Genomic DNA, 26,479 nt, shown 5'->3' with positions numbered 1-26,479 from the left:
GAATTTTTCGCCCAGGACGGGTTTGAGGTCTAAAATCGTGACCGTGGTGAAATTCAAAAACTCGAAATGTAAAAAACTATATAGACATCGAATATATGCTTTTGTACATTTCGATTTTTTGAATTTCTCCACAGTCACGATTTTAGACCTCAAACTCCTCCTGGGCGAAAAATTCCTGTGGGCGTCAAAAAAATCGCATACGATCCTACCATAGCTCATTTTTTTCGTGAGGCCTCACCGCTCCCAATAAAAAATATAAGAAAGTCCAGAAAAAATTATCCATGAAGTTTTATTTTTGGCCTCTCATTTTGATTTTGTAGAAAAAATCTGACCTTTGACCTTTGGGTCACCTCCAAAATCGGCGAGGCGGAATTAATTGTCAATGAGTTACTGCAACTGTGTGAGGAGTTTCAGACGTCCAAGTACAAGGGTTCCTATCAATAATTTCAAACCGAAAATTTACGAATACTTTTTTTATACACTGTATGTTTAAAAAATATTTATAAAAATGTCTCTTCTCCTTACCATGTTTACATATTTATTTATGTATGAATATGCAGGATGCGCAGGAAACTTCAAAAATTTCAAGAAGATCATGCCAAGAAGGATCAGGCTGCCAATGTATGTAAAATTTTGTTTCGTTTTTTTTTTACATAAAACTACAATAAAATCTAATTAACAAACGCCGGGTATGAATGAATGTATTTAAAACTTTTTATTATCAAATCAGATCGTACAAAATAAAACTTGGTATACTGACCCCAAATCTAACCGCGATCGCAAAAATTCAAACATGGATTTCCATATTTTCCATAAATATTTTAGGGTTTTCGTACAGATTACATGTTTTCATACATATGTATTTTGAGGATTTTTCGTACATATACATACATACATATTTTCCTGTATAATTATACTATTGTTTTAAGTTAAAATATTTTGGTGGATATCACCAAATTTTTTATGCAAAGTATTTTCCTTCATTCAGAAATTAAGGTTTCCCCAAAATTATATTTCATACATAAATATAGTATACAAATTTAAGTTGAAAAAGATTTTTTATGTGCATACATATTCACAGGTTGTTTAAGCATATGTATACTAGCGTATTAGCCCGTCTCCCTCACACAATTGCACAAATTAATTTTTTTAGATGTTTATTAAAGGGAAGTATTTGTCGCCAACGGAAGGAAAGCAACGAACGCTAAAGTTAAAACTCTAAAAGATCCTCAAATAATTTGAATTTGAATTTTCGCGGAATTTAACTTTCTTCACTTTCACTTCCGTTGCGAACAAACATTTCCAGATTATAATATACATAGATTACATGGAAATTTTTTACGCACATACATAATTTTGTTTCGTTTTGTACAAAAAACCAAAAAAAAACTCTAATTAATGATGTAATAAATAAATTTCTTTCTTTCTTGGTACTTTTCCAGGGGGAACTGGGCGGGTCAAATGGAACACTGCAGTCAACCGCATCCTCAGAAGCGGCCCCTCGGCCAAAAGAGAATGACCACCAGAAACGCCACCTGGAAGAGAGCGACACCTACGTCAATCTTGTCGAGAATGCGCGACGATACGCCTTCTGGCTGTTTGCGCTCCTGTTCATCCTTTTTCTGTCCGTTTACACGGCGTGGATATTCACCGGCTCGAAATACTTCGAGTGGGAGGCACCTCCCCGATATAACGCAATTGTGGATGACACCAACCCGAAAAATGATACGAATCGTCTCTTTGCCTTTCAAGAGAAGGAATTTCCAGAGGATGTGGTCAACTCACCGGATAAAGAAACCGAGTCAGAGATTCGCTATAGTGATATTATTGACTCCGTTGTCAAGCCCAGATTGGGTGAGGAGGGAGATGATGAATGAATCAGCAGGGCTGTCTAATTAATTAGCAAACCCGATTAATTAGCCAACTAATTCTGAACTAATTACTAGATACCAATTAATTAGTTTTAGCACTCGGAAGCTAATTACTAATTAATTAGTCGACGGAGAAAAACTAATTAAGAATTAATTTGTCCCTCCTTTTTAATCAGTTTCAATCTCGTTTTTTAAAAATAAAGCAAATTGTAATGAAACAGTATTTTTGGGCAACATTTTTTGCGAGAATATGTACTGCTTCATCTGTTCATACTGAGATTTATGCATCCATGCAAAATTCATTTCATTTTATTACGCTACATAAATTGATGCATATTGATAATAATTATAATAACATTTATTAAATGAGACACCCATTATTGGGTCATTACGACTCAAGGCATGTACATACATTTACAAAAGCATGGATAAGTCAGACTAATAATATAAGTAGGATAACGATTAAATTCAGTCTCTACTGTTTTCAAATTTGTCGATCATACTAAAAACATCAATTAACCTTTCCTCGCATTGCTGGTTAAGGTATGTAGTGAGCTTTAACTTTAAATACCAAGGTATACTTTGGTATATACTTTTACTATACTTTGGTATATTGAAACTAGCATTTGAAAAGCTTAATTTCCCAGTTGAAAAATTTAAGGGATTTTATGCATAAATTTGGCTATTTTTACGCAGAGAATTGGCTGGATTTTATGCAGAAAAATTTATGCAGAAACAATTTGTGCAGAATTATGTATGCATAATTGTGCAATACCTGTTATCAGAATATACCTGTCAGAAGTTTTATGCAGAATCGTTCATATTTTTTCTGCACAAACCATTGGTCCGGGCAGTTGTGTAGAATTATGTCAAATTCGACACACGATTTTCACCAGGGTTAATATTATGTGTGTGTACATAAATACATCATACACAAGCCCACCCGTAGCTTGTAGTAAAGCTGGCCTGTCTGCGACCGGATTTCTCACCTAAGGGGAAGAAACAAGCCTACAAATTCTGTCCATCATCAAATAATACTTGACTTGGCCTGGTCATGAAATAAATAAAATAATAGCTTCATAATGCCTGCATGCATGCAAGTCAAGTCAAGTCAACCTTTATTAAAGTGTTAATGGATATCAGTTTACAAAACTTGTTTAAAAACTATGACACTTTAAGGCTAAAAACTTTATAAAAGCTAACTATCTATCTATCCATGCATGCAAAGATATATGGACTGATAAGTAGAGCTGTGCACGGGCCCGATTTTTAAAAACCCGGCCCCACCATAACCCTACTGGAAAAAACCGGCCCGCCCGGCCCTACTGGGTTTTTCTTGACAAAAAGCCCGGCCTGCCCAGAACCCTACTGGAAAAAACCCGGCCCGCCCGGCCCTACTGGGTTTTGCTTGACAAAAAGCCCGGCCCACCCAGAACCCTACTGGAAAAAACCCGGCCCGCCCGGCCCTACTGGGTTTTTCTTGACAAAAAACCCGGCCCGCCCAGAACCCTACTGGAAAAAACCCGGCCCGCCCGGCCCTACTGGGTTTTTCTTGACAAAAAGCCCGGCCCGCCCAAAACCCTACTGGAAAAAACCCGGCCCGCCCGGCCCTGCTGGGTTTTTCTTGACAAAAAGCCCGGCCCGCCCAAAACCCTATAGGGTAGGGGTTTTTTAGGATAAACCCAATTCCGCTTTAGCTGGGACTATATAAAACAGTGAAGTTTTGTCTCAAATTGTCATATTGTACTTTATCACTAGGGCAAATTAAAACGCCCGAAGCCCTACAAAAAAAGCCCGACCCGCCCAAAATCCTACTGCAAAAAGCCTGACCCGCCCGGCCTGACTGGATTTTCCTGGGCAAAAAAACCCGGCCCGCCCAAAACCCTATAGGGTAGGGTAGGGTAGGATTTTTTAAGGGTAAACCCGACCCTACGCACAGCTCTACTGATAAGTATTTAGAGTTCCAGATCATTCCAGATGGAACGAAACAACTTTTACCACAAATCGTGTTCATGCCCAGAAAAAAAAATTGCACCCAAAATTAATAATACAGAATAGTCATGCATGGACAAAACAAACAAGGTCATAAATTAGTTTACTTGGTACATGGCAACGCAGGCAGATCACGAACCGGTCCTGTCCTCCAATGTGATGCTTCATTTAAAAAATTCACCATCTCATCTAGGGTGATCATACGTGCCGGTTTAGCCGTGACAACTTGTCCCGGTACACAAAATCTGTCCAGAAAATGTCCTGGTTTTGATAAAGTGTCCCGGTTTTTATTAAAATCGTTTATAATCGTAGAAAAAATTAAATTAATTCACTTTCTACCCAAAATATTGATGAAAAAGTAGATTTTAGCACAAAATACTTTAATACTTAATTGCTTTGCATGGCTTTTTCTAAAAATTCGGTGATATCTGAACCGCATCTAGATAGTATGGAAATCTTTTTTTTTACAAAAAATGTCCCGATTTTGGTCACGACAAATATGGTCACCCAAGTCTAATCATACAGAAAAGAAATGACCTGGTCGGTTAAATCGGTGACATAGCTCGCAATGAAATGGTCCCTGGTCCCTGGGGTACCATAAAAAAATGATCCCCTGGACCATCTTAAAATATGGTCCCCTGGACCATCTCAAAATAAAATCCCCCGGACGATCCTAAAATATGGTCCCCGGTCCCCTGGATTACCATTTTAGTCCCACGGACCATGTCCCCCTGCTCGCTATGATCGGTAGCATCATAAAATAATATGGGTTTTCCAGCTTTTTTTCTTCCTTCACTGTTTTCCTGGATTAAATTATAAATAAAACAAACGAGTTTATTTCGCTTATCACTATACCACCCATGAATGGAAGGGAGTTGAGACGTTTATGATCTTAAAGATCCTGACCATGATAATGCAATTAAATTATTCCAACCTGACTGAATTTGCGAATTGCCATGCTCCTGAAACGAAAACAACTTCTACCTTAATCTTCATATTTACGACGCTTCCTTCAACCGAAGGAAGCGTCGAGACATTAAGGTCAACGGGGAAAAGTCGTTGGATCTAATATCCCAAAATTTGGTGGAATCCAATAAAATAATTGAGCCAGAAAAGGACAAACTTACCCCATCGGCCAGGGAAAAGATTGATGCGAGATATCTAAAAGCGCTCGCCGACTGTAAGACGGCCACCTGCAAACGGCGGCGGAAAGGGAACGAAAATCCGCCCTGCGTAAGGCGAATAAGGGGACGTAGAATAAAAGAAAGCGAAATTTTTTAGTTTTAAAAACTAAAAAAAAACACATTAAAATTGATTTATTGTCAATTATTGTCTATCTAGCATAGATCGGATATTTTGCGTACTCCGGCCTCCGCGTACTCCGGCCTCCGGCCGGCCATGCGTACTCCGGCCTCCGCGTACTCCGGCCTCCGGCTGGCCACGCGTACTCCGGCCTCCGCGTACTCCGGCCTCCAGAAAAAGTCGCGTACTCCGGCCTCCGGAGGCCGGAGTACGTACTCCAAGCCCGGAATTCTCCTATCTATGCGATCGGAAGTTTTGCGTACTCCGGCCTCCGTACTCCGGCCTCCGGCCGGCCGTGCGTACTCCGGCCTCCGCGTACTCCGGCCTCCGGCTGGCCACGTGTACTCCGGCCTCCGCGTACTCCGGCCTCCAGAAAAAGCTGCGTACTCCGGCCTCCGGAGGCCGGAGTACGTACTCCAAGCCCGGAGGACTCCGATCTATGCTATCTAGTGGGTTGAGTAGTTAATTGAGTTGATCGATCGGGAGAGGATAAAGGAATTTCTTTATAGGTAAATATGTACATATGTATGTATGTAAAATAAATAAATATTTGGACTAATCTGTAACTAGTTACATGTACAGGGTGGTTTAAATGTCACGCTACAATGGAAAATTTTTTAAGGGGAAAGCCCTCTAAATCTCCAATAGTTACAAGATTTGGGATTGATATTCTTATTAATTATTATCAAAACTGATGGCAAAATATGAAAGACACAAGATTTCGATAACTAATGGAAATTTACGAATTTTTCCCATTGAAAAATTTTCCATTGTAGCGTGACATTTAAACCACCTTGTATGTATTTGTGTGCCAGGAAGAGACCAATTTTTTCGTGTCCCAGTTGATCTGCTACGCATTTGACGCCTTACTAAGCAACTTTCATACTCCAATTTGTGTAGATAATTGGCGACTAACAATGCGTTGGTGTAAAGTGTAACGGGCCGATTTGGATGAAATTTTCAGATTATGTTGTCCACTATGTAACGTTTCTTCAGGCAGTTTGTGCGATAGTCAGAAACTTGTCAAAATATTTTAGGTCAAAGTTGAAAAATGCTAGATTTTTACCAGGTGGAGGAAGCAAACCCAACTTCTGTTCTCTTCCCGTGCTAAAAATTTCACATTTTTCAACTTTAACCTAAAATATTTTGGCAAATTATTTGACCATCGCACTAACAGCCTGAAGAAACGTTAGTTGTAAATATTAACGTGGACTACATAATCTCAAAATTTCAACCATATCGGAGGGTTACACTGCACACCATCTCACCCTGTTTAAGTAAATGGAAAATGATCCCTTTATGGCAGAGGAAAGCTGTACCATTTTAATGATTCGATCATTTCATTTTTTTAGGTTTTGCAAATAAAATAATAATCAATACGCGATGCCATTAAATGTGACACATACATACAGTAAGCAAAAATTTAAATCGTACCCTTTTTTGGGATATCATAAATTAATGGTTCTCTGCTTTATGGAATTCAATTCTTACTGTGCAATACATCCATTGTGTATGAAATTTAATGTAGATTCCGAATTTCATATGCAGTTTTTGGTTTTCCTTACCGATAATGCACCATTAATTAAAAAGTGGAGGAAAATTGAAAATTCATGCAAAAAATTAAATCGTACCCTTTCGGTTTTTTGATCATTTCATTCTTCCCCGCATTCAAAAACAATAATTCTTAACTGAAGTTCGATTTATATACAGGTTTTAATATTTTTATGTAAAAAATATCAATTTTGACGTTGAAGCTGCTAGACATTCCGCAAAATGGGCAGAAAATAGCTATATCCTGTGGAAAGTAAGGGGGTTATTTTTCTGCATAGGAAAGGACTATAATACTACAAAATTGCATTGAGGACGAAGTTTTAGGAGCATAATATCTAATTCATAGCCCAAACATGCAAGGAAACTGGATTGGTGGGCAATCTTCACTGACGCGGACACAAAACGGCAATCAACCAGGGTGAGCACCGAAATATAATCAGCAAGATCTTGACCAACTGAGGACTTTTGACCCCAAAAATTGCATCTGAGCTGCACGAGCGATGCAAAAGAACGGTTTCCACTCAAATACTCAGAAGCCGGATCCGAGAAAGGGGTTTTAAGGGGTCGAAGTGGGAGCAAGAGGCCATTCATTTATGAGTCAAATATGGCGCAGCGTCCTAAATGGACCCTGGACCTCAGCGTTAGTATTCTGAATGACTGAAAACGTGTCAATCAGCATGACTGCAACATGTGCAACACATTTAGGTCAAATTCAGTCGTGATGATGTGGAGGAAACCTGGAGAAGCTCATAAACCCATATGCATGAAAAAGACCTTGTAACATAGTGAAGGAATTGCAATTGTTTGGGCCCTAAGATTTTGGAATGGTGTTGAAACTTTATCTTTACTGAGTCAATCATCAACAAGGAAGTCCAGCAGACAATTCTGTAGGGAAACTTAGTCCGCTGAGCGAGAAAATTGAGACTCATGTTGAAAATAATTTTGCACTTCGGCGCAGATCCCAAAATCCTTCGCACTTGTGCGAAGTTTATTAATCGGAACCTCGAGTGAAAGTGAATTAATGGTCTTCCGTGGGTTACGTGACCTACTGGCCTCATTCTCATCGAAAATGTATGGGCATAATTGGCGAGGAGGATTTCGAACCGAAAATCGAAACCCAAACATGACTTGCATGTTATTTTAGGCGAAATGTGGGTAAACGTCTGACCGGAAGTGACAAAGAATTGGTAGAATTCATGCCGCGGCGTGTCAAAGTTGTAAGTGTAGTAAACCGAGGCCTTTCAAAGTGTTAACTAATTATTAGACACAATTTTCTTTAAAAACCCGCAAGGGTACGATTTAATTTTTTGCATGGATTTTATATCTTCCCCAACTTTGTAATTAGTGATTCATAATCGGTTGGGAAAAACAAAAATGCGTGTCATTTTCGGAATCTACGTTAAATTTCCTACAAGAATGATGTATTACACAATAATAATCAGTTTGTATCAAGTAGAAAACCATAGAGTTATGACATGACAGAATAAGGTACGATTTAAATTTTTGCTTACTGTACATCAAATGGCTTCGTTTCTTAAAGGAATAGCGCATGAGGTGAACAAGTGGGATGACAAAGAAACTGACGAAATGCAGATGGTGAGATTTGGTTGCATTCAAGTTCATCTGGTCATAAATATCCAGCTCAAAGCAGTTAAAGGTGTGAAAAAATAAACCAGTTTCTACAATAGTACTCGACCTTGTCAATATTAAAAATTGGCAAATTGTATTTGCAACATTTAAAACCAGTGACAATTCAAAGCTAATTGCTAATTTTTAGTTTGGAGCTTTAAATCCAACAGAAAATGATAAAGGTGCCTTCAATTATTTTGCATGCATTTCCCAAATTTTGTGACTCGATGTATAATATTGTGAAAACTTACATTTAGCAATAAAATGTTGTGATTTTTGAAATCTCCATTAAATTTCCTGTAGAATCGTTATATTTCCCAACAATGATACATTTCCAGAACCTGAAAACACTAAGATTTGTACCATGACTATCAATGGTGCCTTCAATAATTTTGATAACTGTATGTATGTATTGAGTCACTAAGGCAAGTGTGTGGGAAGGAACCTATGAAATCACCAGACCAGACAGCGGATATGTATGTATTTACACATAACTTTTTTATAGGAACCAAACCAGATCGTACATACTAAAACTTTGTACATATACGGACATCCCATCAAAGCACAATCGCAAAAATTCAAACATGTAGAGTTCTCTATTTTCCATATTTTAAGGTTTTCGTACATATTATATATTTTCATACATAATTATATTGTTTCTATGAGTATGTAAATGTGACCGTTGGCTTTCGAGTTACTACATATTCATCCAAGGTCAAACAAACCACAGATATTTGCCCAGCATGGATAAAAATATTGCATTTTCAAGATTTATTTATATTTATTCAGTCTCATGTTAATGCTTATTTATCCTTTACACTTATGGATGCATGCATGAATTGTCGCTTGTTGAAAACTGTAACGGGACTAGGAAAATTGGACATGTTATTCACCATTTCAGTTGGAGAAGTATAACTTGATTCGCCAGGAATAATCTCGCCCCAGAAATATGCTCTATTTCCGGCTTTCGCGAAACTCTGATATGTCTGCGTGGTGGCGCAGATGTCGTCAAAAATTGGCCAGTGATCCCCTAAATTTGTTAGTGCAGAACGATCTACGTCATCTCCGGTGCCAAGTTGTCCGGTCGAATTTAGCCCGCAAGCGTAAATCTGACCATCTGTGGTTAAGGCGAGGGTGTGTGCTGCGCCGTTAGCAATCTGAATATGTGGTAAAATTATAGAGGAAACAAGGGAAACTTTAATGAAAATTTAAAGCTGTTTAAAAGTAACAAATAAGTATATGAATTTATTTATTTACTTATTTATCACCTTTTTAACGGGTTTGTCAATAATCATCTTGGTTGGTGTGCTGATTGTGTTTTCGGAAACTTGTAAAATTCCTAGCTGTCCATTTTCACTATCTCCCCAGGAATACACCTTTCATATAATAAATAACCAAGTAATAACTCAGCCTTAAAATATCAGATATCTATGTATCTATCCATATATAAGAAATAAGTAATTCTGCAAAATCTTGGAACCTCTCCAAACTCCGTCAGGGCGAACGAGCTGAAGGCGGTGCAGCTAATTTGCATAATTTTCGCGGATCCTAATCCCTCCACTTTGCACGGATTGGATCGATCTGATCTATCTCCAAGGCCCAGCTCTCCTCTGTAATTTCTCCCGAATGCATACACTTCTCCCGTATCTGCAGTCAAGGCTAAACTGTGACCAAAACCGGAAGCAATTTTAGCAATTTTAATTTCACCCAAATCAACTAATTTTGGGCTTAGTTCAGTCGTATTTGAATATCCTATGCCAAGTTCGCCACAGTCGTTTCGACCCCATGCAAATATTCTGTGGTCAGCGGTTAGTGCGAAACAAAACGTGTACTCGAAGTTCCCACCGCAGCTGAAATCTGTAAAAATGGATACATAATGTAAATGTAACGGGCAAGTAATTTCAAAATATTGCAAATTAATTATGTCCAGATATAAATACAGTTTAAATAGTTTTAACACAATTATTAACCGGCGGAGGTACTAATAATGCGATGCGATAGTAGTACCTCCGCAGGTCACGATTTATTCCCATGTTATTTAGTGTGCATGTATGAAAATTATCCCTTACCAATTACACACTGACCACAAACCGCATCAACTTTCACAGGTTGTACCGAGCAGGTAACCGTACTATCCCCAATTCCTAGACATCCCTGTCTATTTGATCCAAGCGAATAGACGATATCCTCCGTTGTGACTAGAAATCCTAGTTCTCCAAAGGCATAGGCAAGACGGATATTTTCCAGTAACTTGTCATCAACAGAGGTGAAGATGTCCCATTTTCTGAGCTCAGCTATTGGAATTGTGGAGAGTTTTTGGTTTGGTGTTATTAAATCTGACATTTTGACAAGACTTTAAAATCTTCCAATTCAGAAGAAATTATTATTACGGCAAGTATTTTTTGTACGATGGACAATTAATAATGTGTGGCGATTATGAAGTGTATTTATGTACATATGTGTGGAAATGAATTTATAAGGTTGATAAGTACGTAAATATGGTCTTATCTTTTGCGTGCATACATACCTGCATCGTCCGCTTGGATAAGCAGCAACAACCATTTGTGTGTATGAGATGCTAAATATATATTGTAAGTACTTGTTTAATGTATGTACATATTTATGTAAATTCACACCTGATGAATATTTCGATGCTGCTGGTGCCAAAGTATTAAACTGGGTGTAATGAACATCTGATGATAAAATCAATATTGTTTTCATTTATTTTGATATGGTAACCACATGGTTTCCAATACAAGGACAAGGATAGATACTGACTTTAATAAGTAGGAAAGGTATGTATATTTTATTTAGGTATTGCCGGTTGGTTTAGTGACGGGTTGGATACTGTCAATTGCATTGTATGTAAATTTACATATATAAAACCACGAGCGGCGTTTTTTCCCAAGTGCCTAAAGTAAATTCACGTAGATTATAAATATAAATAGAGGTGAATTTCGCAATTAATTTTCGTATGTAGTTAATTAAGCACAATTTGGCGACAATTTGTGCTTTTATCGCCAGCTCATCTTAAAGCCATTTACAACTCAATATTAAGCAAGAAACCGATATTGCATGGTTTGCGTATTTTGCATTGAATGTGTATGCAAATGCATAATTCTGGCTGGCTTTATTTCGTTCATATTTACGCACTTGTAAATATGTGCACATTTGTGATCATACCTACATATAGTACATACATACATACCTATATAAGGATATTGCATTTAGGGACTGTGTAGAAACCAGGGTAGGAAGGAGTGGGTGCACACATGGCGATCTGGGGCTAAAACTTTAAATTTTTTAATCTTGAAGATTATGATGGTACAAGACTAAATCAGTAAGCTAGACTTGAATCGTATGCGATTTTTCAGCAATCTTGTGTAAGTACCTTCATTTCACGAATTGGTTGTCTTCAGAAATTTGCAGCCATTTTGGATATAATTCCCTCTGGATAGGGTTGGTCTCATCCAATCCGATAATATCCGATCCGTCGGATCGGATCGAATATTTTTATCCGACCATTTGCTACAACATGGTCGGATAGTATCCGATCCGAACCGATCCGACGGATCGGATACATGTTATAGTAAGTGGTCGGATAATTTCGGATAATCCGATCGGATCGGATGGGACCCACCCTACCTCTGAAGGCGCCAAACATCAACATAGCGAGATTTTCAGTTTTTGGGCTACAGAAGTTGTTGAAAGTGATTTTTTTCAAGTCGAGCTTACTGATTTAGTCTTGTACCATCATAATCTCCAAAATTAAGAAATAAAAAGTTTTAGCCCCAGATCGCCATTTGTGCACCCACTCCTTCAATTGTAATTTGCGCAAATAAATTTTGATTCAAAATCTATGCTTACGCTTTGCGCAAATTCCAATTGAATTCCTCCACAGAGTTGCAAATAAATTTACGTTGCCATGTATACGGCGAACCTTTCAGTTATATATTTCTAATTATCACGTGACTCTACTAGTGACACGAAAGCATCGCTAGTCATTGTCATTCGACAGAAAGAAAATTCATGCTCATTGCCTATCGTTCAATAGGCTGGCACCTTAATCTTTTTTGTCAGTTTATCATAAATGTTCAGATTCCTAATATGTAGGAATATGTATGTATTGTTGAGTTGGTATGTGTAGATTGCTTTTACGTTCTTTGATATTATCAAAATCTGAATTATGGTCTTACAAAAGTATATATTTAGGGGTTATAATTTTGGTAGAATTTCATTTTCAACCGAAAATTATTAACCGTGTGTGGAATTTAAAAAAGAATAACACAAATTCGACTTCCTTTACCTTGTAGATCCATAATTTGGTTTTCAGAATAGTAAAGAAAAAAAATTATGGTCAAAAATTGATTGAGATTTAAACCTTAGGAGTTTAACTTTGCTGATGGGGCATGGGGCGTTATCAGACTGCGTCAAGACACATTACCTGGATAACCTAAACATCCTCACCTTTCAATCGTTTTGATCCACAATTCCACCATTACCGCGGGATAAAGAAAAATCCGTTTGATCGTGGTAACAATCACTGCTGCCACAGAGAGCCCGACGGACCCCTGCAGCAAACCATTGATAAGACGGACCCACAACGCAGCTTCCTGGTCGCCCCATCCATCGCGACACTCGAGAATTAAGATGTTCGCGATAGAGGGTGGCATGCAGGGTCTGAACAATCCAAGCGTTCCGAGCACAATAGGGACCGCAAATAAGGAAAACTTTGCAGCATCCAGATGGGAAAGAATGCTGATCTTCGTGTAGTTTGAGGGCCCTGAAATTTAATTCAATGCTCAAGCTCAGTCTGCGAACAAGTGAAAATTGAGGTGTTCCCGGAACTGAATTTTTTGGATGAAATTGATTTGGACGGATCGGATCTCAGAAAATAACGATCCAGCTCAACTATATTTGAAGGATCGGGTCAAATTAATAAATTTTAGGGCACGGTTCGATGACATAAAAAACTTCTTAAGGTGCGATTGTGTACAATTAAGAAATTATTTAGAAGGCACGCTTCAGTCATGAATCAGTTTTGTAAGGTTAGGTTAGGTTCGCTTTGAAGGTTCGATTCGGTCAAGTTAAAAATTTGTAATTTAATTATTTTTGATCTAAATTTCTAATCTAAATATTTTAATCTAAATTTTAAATCGAATTTTTTAAATCTAAATCTAAATAATATTTTAATCTAAATATTTTACTACCGGTTACTATAATCAGAACAATTGTTACTCACCTACACCTCTGCATTTCTTCTCGATCCAGGCGCAAGTTTTCATCACTTGAAGTAGTTCCCTTCGCCGGAAGAGGATACACAAGTGGATCCCAACCACCATACTGTGCTTACTCAGAAAGAAGAAGGAAATTACTTTCTGCCAGACCTGCAGACTCTCCGTCCCATTTGACTTGTAGATATTTTCATAAAACCAGAAAGCATATATGAGATTGTGAAAGAAAAATATTAAAGCGGTGCAAAAGTAGATTGCCCAATGTTTCTTTTTCTTAATGATGGAATAACCCTGGCCTCTAGCTTCAGAAATTAGCGGAATGGCAAACGACTTTACCAACCACTTTGTCGTCGAGGTCATTGCGGGTAGATAGGAAGTTTCCGAGTGGAAAGTTGGGCTGGCGAGTTTTCGTAAAAAATTATCCATTTTGCCAGTCAATGTTTTGAATTATTTACAATTTTGGGAGAAAGTGGACGAGAAAGTTTAAATCAGTTGTTGAATAAATAAGAAAATTCGCAATCTAGCAAGTTTATTAAAAAAAATTAACGTAAAACTTTAAAATTTTGGAAAAAGGTGGAGGAGAAAGTTTCCACTTTTCAATTTGTACCGGAAAGTAATCGGTTTTTAAATAGCGAAGAAAATTGGAAAGCTAGTCATCTTATTCAAACAAGAAATGCGTCATTTCAATTACCACAATCCTGCTGATTTTCGATTTGAGAATGAAAGTACTTTGTATTTAACAGGGACGATTATTAAGCAACATGATGTTTAGGTTGCTTTAAATCCTTCGGGGAAAATGGAAGAGATAATTTTAGCCCATAGATATAGAGTAGAGTAGATTCGGCTACTTCTGAAAAATACGTCTCGGCATGGAGGAGAATTTGGGGATAATTTGGGGATAACGCATGGTTGCACGGTAGCGCATGGAATGCTTAGCACGCTTGCACACCATTAAAAAATTATTATTGGACACCTGCTATTTTTATTTTGGCGTTTAAATCATACGAAAGTGAATAATTCAAACGCCAAAATAAAAATAAGTGGTGTCAAATAATAAAATACGGAGGTTAACAAGTTTGGTTTGTAGACACGGGCAGGGTTTAGTCCCACCTCAAAAACATTGCCGAGTTTTTAACATTGACTATATGGAAGAAGCCTGATCTATTCTACTCTATATCTATGTTTTAGCCAAAATTCCTAGAAAACAGTCAACAAATCGATACATATGAATGTAATAAAAAGACAAAATTGAACACAAAAAATCGAGTAGTTTCGATGAATTACTGTAATCCGGCTGATTTTACTTCGTGTTTAAAAGGTACGTTTATTTAAATCGTGCAACAGGGTGACTAGGCAAGTCGTGGAAAGCCATTCCGTCAACTGGGCAACAGTTTCGTTACTGTCGGGGAAAATTATGGCTTAAAAAGTTCTTTTATTGACACAGCTATGATTTTTATGCTAAAATAAAGCATCCAAAATTTTACTGCGTTTTATCGTGCTTTTAAATATAGCTAGATAATTTTTAAGTCAAGTTTCGTAAAAGTATTAGTGAACTAGTAGGAAGAATTAGAGGAATGGATACACTACTAAATTCTAGTAGAGTTACTCCGTACTGGTATTGATTTGGTAAGAATTTTCTATCGGATTGGTAGTAAATTGTTCCAGAGTGGTAAATTTTTCATTACTGAAGGATAATTCCAGTCAGGGCTGTGGTACTTAATTACTTTTGTACTTAATTACTTACTTAATTACCGAACTTGAAGTAATTGGTAATTGATAATTGATTTCAATTACTCCGGTATTTGTCAAAGTAATTAAGTACTTAAGTACTTGAAGGACCTGGAGTAATTAAAATTGGAAGTACTTAATTACTTGGCCAAGTAGTAATTAGTAATTGAATACTCAATTACTTTGATCAATTACTTAATCGAACATACTTGGAATGAAATACGACAAGTCTCCCTCTCCCGAAGAACTCGAATTATGTAAATATTTACATATCTTTTGTTGTGAACACTTTGGTCATCATTCCCATTAAGCTTTTGCACTTCAAGCTAATTACAATTTTATATTACAATTGTTTCAACTGGCTAGGTTCCATGGGCTGCAAAAATTACCTAAGCAATGTCGTTAGTCAGGTAAAATACAATAGATAGAAATGTACGCATTAACAACTTTAATGTTATAATTGTGAAAGAAAATGCCATTATCTCTCTGGAGTAAAGATCCGCGGCAATTTTAAACTTTTGGATCATATAAATGAACTGTTTGCCGTACCAAGATATTTATAAAAGTTTTATCCTGTTCGAAAATGATTTTTTTGGTCGAAAGTTAGCCTTTAAATAGCGTTTAATTAATTTGAAGTGTGATTATTAAGTAATTGACTTTCAATTACTAATAAGTAATTGGTAATTGAATTCAATTACATGCTTGCAAAGTAATTGTAATTGATAATTAAGTTCAATTACTGGACAAAGAAGTATTTGTAGTTAGTACTTAATTCCAATTTTCGCAGACGGAGTAATTAAGAATTAAGAATTAATTACTTCCATTTGTAATTGAACAGCCCTGATTCCAGTGCTGGTAGAATCACATATGTATTTACTCCGGTCGGTAATGATTTAATTTTAATACCACACTCAAATTAAGGTAGTAATGTATCATTACTATGCGGAATGACTGTGTGGCTCTACCATGTCGGTTACGATTGGTCGTAGAAATGGTAATAATAATTTCAGGGAAAATCACATTCATTACCAAATATTAAGGAAGTGAATACCGTTATGTATTAAATTTGAATTTCCCCGAACTTATTATTACCCTTTCTAAGACAAATAGCCACATAGTCATTCCGCATGGTAATGATTCATTACCACCTTATTTGAATACCAGTTTTCTAAGAGTGTAGAGACTTCTAACACGAATTTTTAATGGTTGGGGATACAGTGTCGGACAGATGTCTACGTCCACATAGTCGCGTCAATTTCATTTTCAAATTGTCACTGAACTACTGAACCAATTTTCATCATTGATATATCAAATTCTTACAAATTTAACGTAATTTCATAGCACATTATTAGTTTTCCGCTAAAAAATTTATTTTAGGCCAGAGATGTATTTTAATTCAAAATGAAAACAATTGGATGGACAAAAGTCAACGTCCAGTCAGAGAAAACATACAAAAAAAACTGTAATTTATAAGGAATGTTATAACAATTAATTTTTAATATTTGGTTGGGCCTCCGTTCGCTTTAAGGACGGCTTCAAGGCGTCAAGTCATTGAGTTTACCAAATTCTTGGTCACATCTTCAGAAATGGTTTCCCAAACTTCACGAATTCTGGATTTAAGGCCCGGAATTCCTGAAAAAGATTGTTTTCTTATTTCTCTTTCAATGTGGTCCCACAGATGCTCAATGGGATTCAAGTCTGGAGATTGGGGAGGCCATTCTAGCTTCGGAATTTTTTTTCTTGAAGTATTCCATGGTGGACTTGGCAGAGTGTTTCGGATCGTTGTCTTGTTGGAAGGCAAATCGTCGTCCAAGTCCAAGTTTTCGAACAGATTCCTGGATATTACGGTCAAGTATTCCCTGGTACTTGTATTGGTCCATAATTCCGTCAATAAATTCCATTTTTCCTGCCCCACTTGAAGCCATGCATCCCCACACCATTACCGACCCGCCGCCGTGCTTAACTGTGGGGTTGAGATTTTTTGGATTCAAAGCTTCTTTTGGATATCTCCACACTCTACGACGCCCATCTGACCCAAAGACATTGAACTTTGACTCGTCAGTCCATAAAATATGTCCCAGAATGTTTGTGGCTTGGAAATGTGGTCTCTGGCAAACTTCACTCGTTTGGTTGCATTCCTCGGTACAATAAGAGGCTTCCGGACTGCTCTGTGGGATTTCAAATTTCCCTTATTCAGTGTTCTTTGGATGGTCATAGGACTAACCTGTTTGCCGAACATCTCCTTGATCTCGGTAGATAGCTTTGGAGCACTAAGTGAGGGTGTAACGTTGACTTTGTTGAGCACGTGGCGTACTTCTCGGTGAGCCAAAATCGGTTTTCGACCACTTCTGACCTTGTTTTGGACTGAACCATTAGCTCTAAAGTTCTTAATGATTGTCTGGATGGTTGTCCTTGCTAATTTATACTTGGTCCCTATTTGTCTCTGCGACAGCCCCCCTTTTTGTCCACCCTTCCAGTCCTGAATGACAAGATCTCGAATAGCGATAGGAATTTCCTTGCGTGTCGACGCCATCATATTTTTCTGGAAGAAAATTATTTAAAAATTAATGCGGCATATGTTATTGATAGATTTATTAAGTTACCTGATTTTATAAATTGGAGAGATTTTTGTTGTTGACAATTAAAGTGAAGTGGACGTAGACTTTTGTCCGCTCAAATTTCATCCTCTCTCGCTCTGCACTATGATTCTCAGTTTTCCCAGAATTTTCAGAAATAACTCATATGTTTTATGAAATTACGTTAAATTTGTGAGAATTTGATATATCAATGATGAAAATTGGTTCAGTAGTTCAGTGACAATTTGAAAATGAAATTGACGCGACTATGTGGACGTAGACATCTGCCCGACACTGTATAATCGGTTTCGTTATGTGGAAGGAGAATATCCTAATCCAATTTTGATTTTGGGGTTAAAATTATCTTTTGGTCAGGTAGTCGAACCTTTTTTAAGGTAATCGCATTAAAACGAATTTGGAAAACGGGTCGATTCTATGAGGTTGAAGCATTCTGTAAAATGTGGCTAGCTTTTATATGTAGGGTTGGATAACTTGTAAATTATGTAGACTGAAAGTTAAATCGGACAGTTTTTGGAGATTAGATATTTAAATAGGAATTTTGTTTAATAATTGGATTATAAAGAAGTTTTAGGGCTAAAGCGAGGAGAATATTGGCCTTTTTGGGCCATATTTCGAACGCTATGTGAAATTCTTTATCAAGACATGCAAATGAGATTATCAATTAAAGTTTTTTACTAGGAATTTGATTCGTCCGATTCGAATAGGTAGTCGATCGATATACTACCCGATTAGATATTTTACTGCTTAAACGAGCAAATACACTCAAAATAAAGTAGCAATGAATCATTACCATGCGGAATGACTATGTGGCTCTATCACGTCGGTTACGATTTGTCGTAGAGATGGTAATAATAAGTTCAGGGGAATTCAAATTTAATACATGATGGTATTCACTTCCTTAATATTTGGTAATGAATTTGAATTTCCCTGAACTTATTATTACCATCTCTACGACAAATCATAACCGACGTGATAGAGCCACATAGTCATTCCGCATGGTAATGATTCATAACTACCTTATTTTGAGTGCAGAATGATTATATTTGTATTCATCTATCAAATTAACACTATCGAATAGTTTTCAGAATTTGTTGTACTTCGTCAGCGGCACAGTAATATACAGGGTGGTTTAAATGTCAGGTTACAATGGACAATTTTTCAATGGGAAAAATTCGCAAATCTCCATTAGTTACAGAAATTTTGCCTCTGAAATTCAATGTTTTACAAATTTTGTCATCAGTGTTCGATAAGTTATGGTAAAAATTAATAAAAATCTCAACCTCAAATCCGTAACTAATGGAAATTTACGAATTTTTCCCATTGAAAAATTTTTCATTGTAGCCTGACATTTAAACCCCCCTGTATAACAATCTGAATCTAACAAAACATGCGAATTCTAGGCGAACATACGTACATATTGCATCAATTTTATACTTGACAACGGCAAAACTAATCATGTCCGAGAGCAAAGGCAAATAAAGTGGAAGAGAAATACGTGTATGTCTGAATTCGGGTTATAAATTCATGTAAAGTGGCAAAATGTGTGAGTGTGAGTGGTGTGTAGTTAACCTTAATTCGTTTATGCGACGTACATGTATGAATGTGAAGTTAATAAATTTCTAGGAAATCAAAAGCGTATGGGGCTTACGATGAAGTATTTTCACATGGTTTTATCGAGAGATATGTAAATAATGCATTGGAACGCCATGCTTAACAAACACGCCAGATATTCAGCTTCCTGTAAAAAGTGATGTATCAGCCAACAAAGGAAAACGAATTAAACGAATCAAGTTTGGACGTTCGGCTGCTTCTCGCTCTAAGAAATTTTAACACCATTCTATGTATCACCGAGCGGTGACAATATGTACCACAATGGTGGTCACTCACCACCGCGCAGTGATAAAAAGTGCCGTCACCATCGTGGTGGTAGACGTCTACCGAATAATCGACATTTTCTGTCACCGTTCGGTGATACACGACTACCATATTTAGCTCGCCTTGTCACTGTCTGGTGATGAGATAAATATAAATAATATCTCTACTTTATACAAAAATGATACATTTTATCACAATTTATTGCTTTATTTAAATATTTCAATTTTTTGAAGTACAAATTCGTCACACATTCGTCAGTTATGGATTACAGTTGGCGGATTATAAGAAATTAAATTATAAATTAGAACAGTAAGATAAAAAATATATTAATTAACGATGTACCGGTTGAAAAGAAAGAAATTTTATGAAAACGTTACCTCGCCAAAATACTTCGTCAATGTTTGCCTCTCCTTCGTCATCCAGGCGAATCTCGGTGTCCACGTCCGAACTTTTCCCCAACTCGAAACAAAATAAAATTAACTTGGCCAAAATTACCTGAATTTTAACGTTTTAATTTTTTTACCTGTGCCAATAACTTCACGAGAACTATTTGGGCATGTTACATATAAATTTTGTAATTTTACAATTAGTCTCCTGCTCTATTTGTGCCTGATGCATGGAATACATATGTATAACAAACCAAGCCCCCACCTGCAGAGGGACACGATGGTAGTGGCTGTTACCAATGGTGACAAATTTCGGTGATAGGTTTACCACCACCATTACGGTGATCCTTGCTATCTCCACCCGCACGGTGACAAAGCCTATCACCCAATTTCTTAGAGTGTATGCAATTCTCCTGTCGCACGGCAAACTAATGTTGCTTATAGATTCGGAGAAATTATAACTTTTCGATATCTAGAATAGAGCTTCGTCTGGCTAATTTTAACTCGTTCCTTTGAAGCACACGTTTGTCAAGTTACAAACATACATACGTACGTAATGCATCTTCAAGTAAAAAAGAGGCATAGAATTAGCTGCGCTGACAATGCAGGTCTTTTACGTGTACAACTCAGATCTGGTTGGGACCAATTTTATTTTGTTCACCACAATAAATAAGCATACCCGTCTTTTTTCATTTTTCATAATGAGCTAAATTGAGCGCTTGGCGCGAATTTTAAACGGTTTCCAGCCAAAAACTCGGTTTTTTAAAATTCTGTAAATTTTCGAATTTTGATGCGAATCCAAAAATTCGAAAACATTTCTCTTCAGAATGATTTACCTGACTTATAAAAAATCCAATTGTCTTGAAATTTAAATTTCAGAATTTTTTGCCAGTTTTTGAAATTCATTAAAATTACAAACTCTTTCAAATTTTTAAATTTTCAAAAACCATTGCAAGTGGATTTTTTATAAATCAAAACTACGTCATTCTGAAGAGACATGTTTTCAAATTTTTAGATTCGCGCGAAAATTAGAAAATTTACAGAATTCTTAAAAATCGAGGTTTTGGCTGGAAAACAGTTTAAAATTCGCGCCAAGCGCTCAATTTAGCGCATTAGAAAAAATGAAAAAATACGGGTATGCTTATTTTTTGTGGTGAACAAAATAAAATTGGTCCCATTGAGATCTGAATTGTACACGTAAAAGACTTGCATTGTGAGTTAAATTATCCATTAAGCTTATTAGGCTTAGGATCAGCATTTATTCGAATTCAATGTAAGAATGAAGCTACATTGACTTAAGCCACATACAATACGCTATAATTTTCATTGCTATAATCCCGAACATCAAGTTATTTCTCCATCAGCAACAAGTTAATCAGCCTGTCAACGCAAAACTGGAAAATGACGAATGCTGATAACGCATCGAAAAACTTGCCATCGCCCATCCCCACTTTTAAGGGGGGACACGACTTCAAAAATTTCCTAAACCATGGATTTCGGGACTGTAGACTTTTCATATTTTCTGCAAACTTTAAGCTCGCAACATACGATTTGCTCTGAGAATGCAGCGTGACATGGATCATTATGAAGAAATCGAATCCCATCAAGTAGAAGAATGCGAACACGCCAAGAGAGATATTTGCCCAGGATGTGATGATCACGTAGAGCGAGATTACTTGGCACACGATGCACAGCAAGACGAAGAGGTTGTTGAGAGGCTTCCGCATGACGGAGTTGGTCAGGTTTTGGAATACTTGGGCGACACGAAATCCCGCTAAGCCATGATCCAGTTTTCTAAATATTGCAACATTTTGATTAAGGTGAAAAATTAAGATGAATGCCAATTGAAGTGTAACATTTCTGTATATAACTTGGACCTGATCCGACTTTTGAATCGGATCAGATCCATGTTAAAGTGAACGGTAAGATAGGATAGCCACCGCTAAGAGAAATTTTTCATAAAAGTTTACGTTCTTTGCCATTATCCAAATCTGAATTATGGTTTTACAAAGTTAGGGATTTAATTTGTGAGATTGGAATTTGATGGATTTTCGTTTTCAATCAAAAACCTGTCGTGAATTTAAAAAACAACGACACAAATTCCACTTCCTTTACTTTGTATATAAATCGATCATCTAGCTTTTCTTAATAACATGGAAACACATTTTTTATGAATAAGCGACCACAATGTAAACAGTTGACATTTCATGTTGTTGATCGGGCTTTATCAGACTGGGTCACCACACGTGATCCATGGGAACTTTTAACCCTTTAACGTGTATGATTAACGGCAAGAAAATGCATTAAATCGGGGACGTCATAAGTATGTTGTGGTCATGACGCAGGAGGAGAAATTCAGGAGTTTTTAATAAAACTCGAAAAACTGCAAAATCAAAAATTTAACATTGAGTTGTATAGGGAAATATCCAAATTTTTGTTAAGAAGATCTTCGAATTTAGCATTGTGTTGTCATAGGAGAAATCCTTCAAAATTGCAATAAATTTTAGGTCGCGGAGAGAAAATGGTGAAAATCAATGACCTCCTAGAAACGACAATTGTCTTCCTTCCGCGCCATGACCACGATTTTTCAGGACGACTTTTGTGGTACTCCCGAATTAAACCATCTCTTATAAAACGACTATTTCGTCGTTACAGTTTAAAGGTTCAGTCTCACCTTTCAATCGTTTTGATCCACAATTCCACCATTACCGCCGGATAAAGGAAAATTCTTTTGATCGTGGTGACAATAACTGCTGCTACCGATAGCCCGACGGACCCCTGCACCAGACCATTGATTAGACGGACCCACAACTCAGCGTCCTGGTCACCCCATCCAGTCCGACATTCGAGGATTAAGGTGTTCGCGATTGAGGGTGGCATACAGGGTCGGAACAATCCCAGCGTTCCGAGCACAATAGGGACCGCAAATAATGAAAACTTTGAAGCATCCAGGTGGGAAAGGATGCTGAGTTTCGTGTATCCTGATGCCCCTGAAATTTAATGCAAATCTCAAAATCAGTAACTACTTTCCACACTTGTCGTCGAACTTTTATTGTTTGTTTTATTCGAAACCGAAGGGTGCTCGAACTCTATATTGCACCTTTCGGTTGGACTGAACAATTAACAAGGGTTAATTCGGGTACGGTCACTGAAGATAAAAACAATTTTGAAAGCAAGATTCCGGTCGCTTTTTGTCAGATACGAGAATATTATAAGCAAGATTCTGGCGCCGTACGAACCCCGGATAAAATATTTGTAAACAATGGCTCGGGTTCGGTGCGGTTAGAAATGAAAATTGTAAAATCTTAAAGGGTCAAATTTAACACCTCACTGATTAGCCTGAAATTTGCCACTTGATAAGATGAGACTTCCCACCGGCTGAAATTTGCACGATTTATGATTTTAGAGCCAATTAATTAGCTAGTGGTTGATATTTAATTAGACGAATCCTCTCTTTTATCAAAATATACATAAAAAAAAGTATACAAGTAAAGACTTGTGTCTTACGTCTATTATTTAAATTTTAGATTGTTAAATTAAAATTGTTAAAAGGTACATTTCGGGCAATTTAAAATTTTTGATGGTGTGGTTCCGTCAAATTGAAAATTTTCAATATACGGTTATGTCAAATTAAAAATTCTGAAGGTACTGTTCGACCAAATTAAAAATTCTTAACGTACCAAACGGTCAAGTTACAAATTTTGAATCTACGACCGGTTACTACGAACAAAATTATAAAGTTGCAAAGTTGCTACCCACCTACACCCCTGCACGTCGTCTCAATCCAGGTACAAGTTTTCATCACTTGAAGCAGTTCCCTTCTCCGGAAGAGGAGACACAAGTGGATCCCAATTACCATACTGTGCTTACTAAGAAAGAAGAATGAAATTACTTTTTGCCAAACCTGAAGACTTTCGGTCCCATTTGATTTGTAGATATTTTCGTAAAACCAGTACGCATACGTGACATTGTGCAAGAAATATATTAAAGAGGTCAAAAAGTAGATGGCCCAATGTTTTGGTTTCTTAATGATAGAGTAACCCTGGCCTCCAATTTCTGAAATTATCGGGATGGCAAACGACTTTACCAACCACTTAGTGGTCGAGGTCATCGCGGGAAGATAGGAAGTTTCTGAGTGAAAAGTTGGGCTGGCAAGTTTTCTTAAAAAGTTATCCATTTTGAAAGTTTGAATTTTTTAAAGCTTTTTGGAAAAAGTGGACACCCTAGTTTTCACCAGCGTTTCTAAGAGAAACCAGTTTTTAAATGGCGAATAAAGTTAGGAAACCAGCAATCTTATTTCAAAAGCAAAAGGAAAATCGTCATTTCAATTATCGTAATCTGGTTGGTTCTTAATTTGACTATGTTTGTATGCACCTTGTATTTAGCAGGACAGGGTATTAACTAAAATCGAGTAAAGTATAATGTTTAGGCTGCTTTAAATCCTTGTATGAAAGTGGACACAGTTTTCACCATCGTTTAGAGCAGAAATTCCAAGAAAACAGTCAACAAATCGATATTTATGTATGTAATAAAAATACAAGAAATTGAGTCGTTTCAATGAATTACTGTAATCCGGCAGCCGGATTCCGGCTGATTTAACTAACTCCTGTCTAAAAGGGATGGTTATTAAAATCGTGCAGCGAGGTGATTAGGCTGCTCGGCCGTAATTTTATTGCCACTCTTTTCTTGACAGAGTTTCAATTAGGCGACTATTTAGGAAATTTCAACGGAAATGATGGCATAAAAGTTGTGTCAATGACACAGCTATGATTTTTATGCCAAAATCCAAGCTGGAAAGACAACTTAATTTTACTCCTCCACACTGAGTTTTAACGTGACTGGGGATAATTGTTAAGTCAAGTATCTTAGAAGTATTAATGAACTATTTATAAGTCAGAACTAGAAGAATGGATGGAGACTTCTGTTTAATCGTGGGGATAATCGGTTTCGTTCTGAGGAATGGAAATAGCCTGAGCCAATTTTGATTTTGGGGCTAAAATTATCTTTTGACCAAGCTTTTTTTAAGGTAATTGCACGGCAACGTAATTGGGAAAACGGGTCGATCGCCCGAATCAGTGTACATACGTGAAGGTTGAATCATTCTGTAAAATGCGACGGGCTTTTATAGGGTTGGATAACCTGTTAAAGATGTATACAGAAGGTTAAATCGGAGTTTTGGGAGATTTGATATTTAAATAGGAATTTTATTAAATCATCGGATTACACGGAAGCCTTAGTGAAAAAGCGAAGAGATGGTTAACTTTATTTCGAATTCCATCGGCCATTCGTTGTCCAGACATGCACATTAGTTTATCCACTAAATTTTTTTACTAGGAATTTGAGGCGTCCTAATCGAAGAGGTAATCAATATACTACCCGATTGGCGATTTTCCTGATTTAACAAGCTTGTAGAACCATTATCAATTTATCAAATTGAAGGTATCGAACAGTTTTCGGAATTTCTTGTACTTTGTTATCGCCGCAGTTATAGTAGTTGAAATTTAGTAAAACATGCAAATTCAAGACGAACATAATTGCTATCGACTTTGTATGTATGATGGTGCTAGGCACTTGTAATGCATCAATTCTTTCCTTGATAACAGCAAAATTTGTCGCGATATGTCGGAGAACAGAGGCGCATAAAGTGGAAGGGAAATATGTACATGCATATGTCTGAATTTGAGTTATTCATTCATCATTAATTCAGGTATACAGAGTGGCAAAATGCTTATGTGTGAGTGTAGTTAACTCTAAATCGTTCATTCGACGTATTGATACATATGTGAAGTTATTCAACTTCCAGGAAATAAAAAGCGTCTAGCGCTTACACTCAATTATTTTGACAAGGTTTTATCGAGAAATAAAGAAATAAATAATTTGTTTAGAACAGTAAAATCATGTTTCACAAACACGGCAGATATTCAGCTTCCAGTTAAAAGTGATTTCACTGTTTAAAACAATTATAAATTTATTTACCTATCGAAATGGGTCTGAAAGTACTAAAATCGAGATTTAAAAACATGCTATTTTTAGGTGCAGATACTTTGTGGCGAATGAGGGGACATTTAAATACTAATTGCATTACATCAATCTTGTATTTAACGACAGTAAAATTCATGTCAATATATGTGTCACCCAACGAATGAAACTTAATTGAACATGGACTGTGGAAATAAAGTGGAAATTCGGATAATTTTAGCTCGTTCATTAAAAGAACACGGATGTGTGTTGGACAAGTTATTCAACTTTGAGTAGAAAGGGGCATGATGTTTCGAAGAAAGTAAATAAACTCACTTTCGCTCAACATGCATTTG

At 36.9% G+C, this 26,479-nt stretch overlaps 2 protein-coding genes across 2 annotated transcripts; both read right to left on the bottom strand.

Annotated features, from left to right (window-relative positions):
• Positions 1-9,134: 9,134 nt before the first annotated feature.
• Positions 9,135-10,896, bottom strand: LOC110856492 (RCC1 and BTB domain-containing protein 2). Its single transcript, XM_022104972.2, has 4 exons — positions 10,415-10,896; positions 9,826-10,202; positions 9,614-9,721; positions 9,135-9,502 (listed from the first exon to the last, which is right to left on the bottom strand). Exons 1-4 carry the CDS (start codon positions 10,686-10,688, stop codon positions 9,149-9,151), a joined length of 1,113 nt encoding a protein of 370 aa, XP_021960664.1. The 5' UTR covers positions 10,689-10,896; the 3' UTR covers positions 9,135-9,148.
• A 10,579-nt stretch (positions 10,897-21,475) lies between these two features.
• LOC118437830 lies at positions 21,476-23,143 on the bottom strand. Its single transcript, XM_035857222.1, has 2 exons — positions 22,840-23,143; positions 21,476-21,959 (listed from the first exon to the last, which is right to left on the bottom strand). The coding sequence occupies exons 1-2, from the start codon at positions 23,043-23,045 to the stop codon at positions 21,515-21,517; spliced, it is 651 nt and encodes a 216-aa protein (XP_035713115.1). The 5' UTR covers positions 23,046-23,143; the 3' UTR covers positions 21,476-21,514.
• Between the last annotated feature and the right edge of the window lie 3,336 nt (positions 23,144-26,479).

Source organism: Folsomia candida, unplaced genomic scaffold (genome assembly GCF_002217175.1).
Source record: "Folsomia candida strain VU population unplaced genomic scaffold, ASM221717v1 Fcan01_Sc016, whole genome shotgun sequence".
NCBI lineage: Eukaryota > Metazoa > Arthropoda > Collembola > Entomobryomorpha > Isotomidae > Folsomia > Folsomia candida.
The sequence above is the reverse complement of the archived record's forward strand: the minus strand, read 5'-3'. Positions and strand labels throughout refer to the sequence as shown.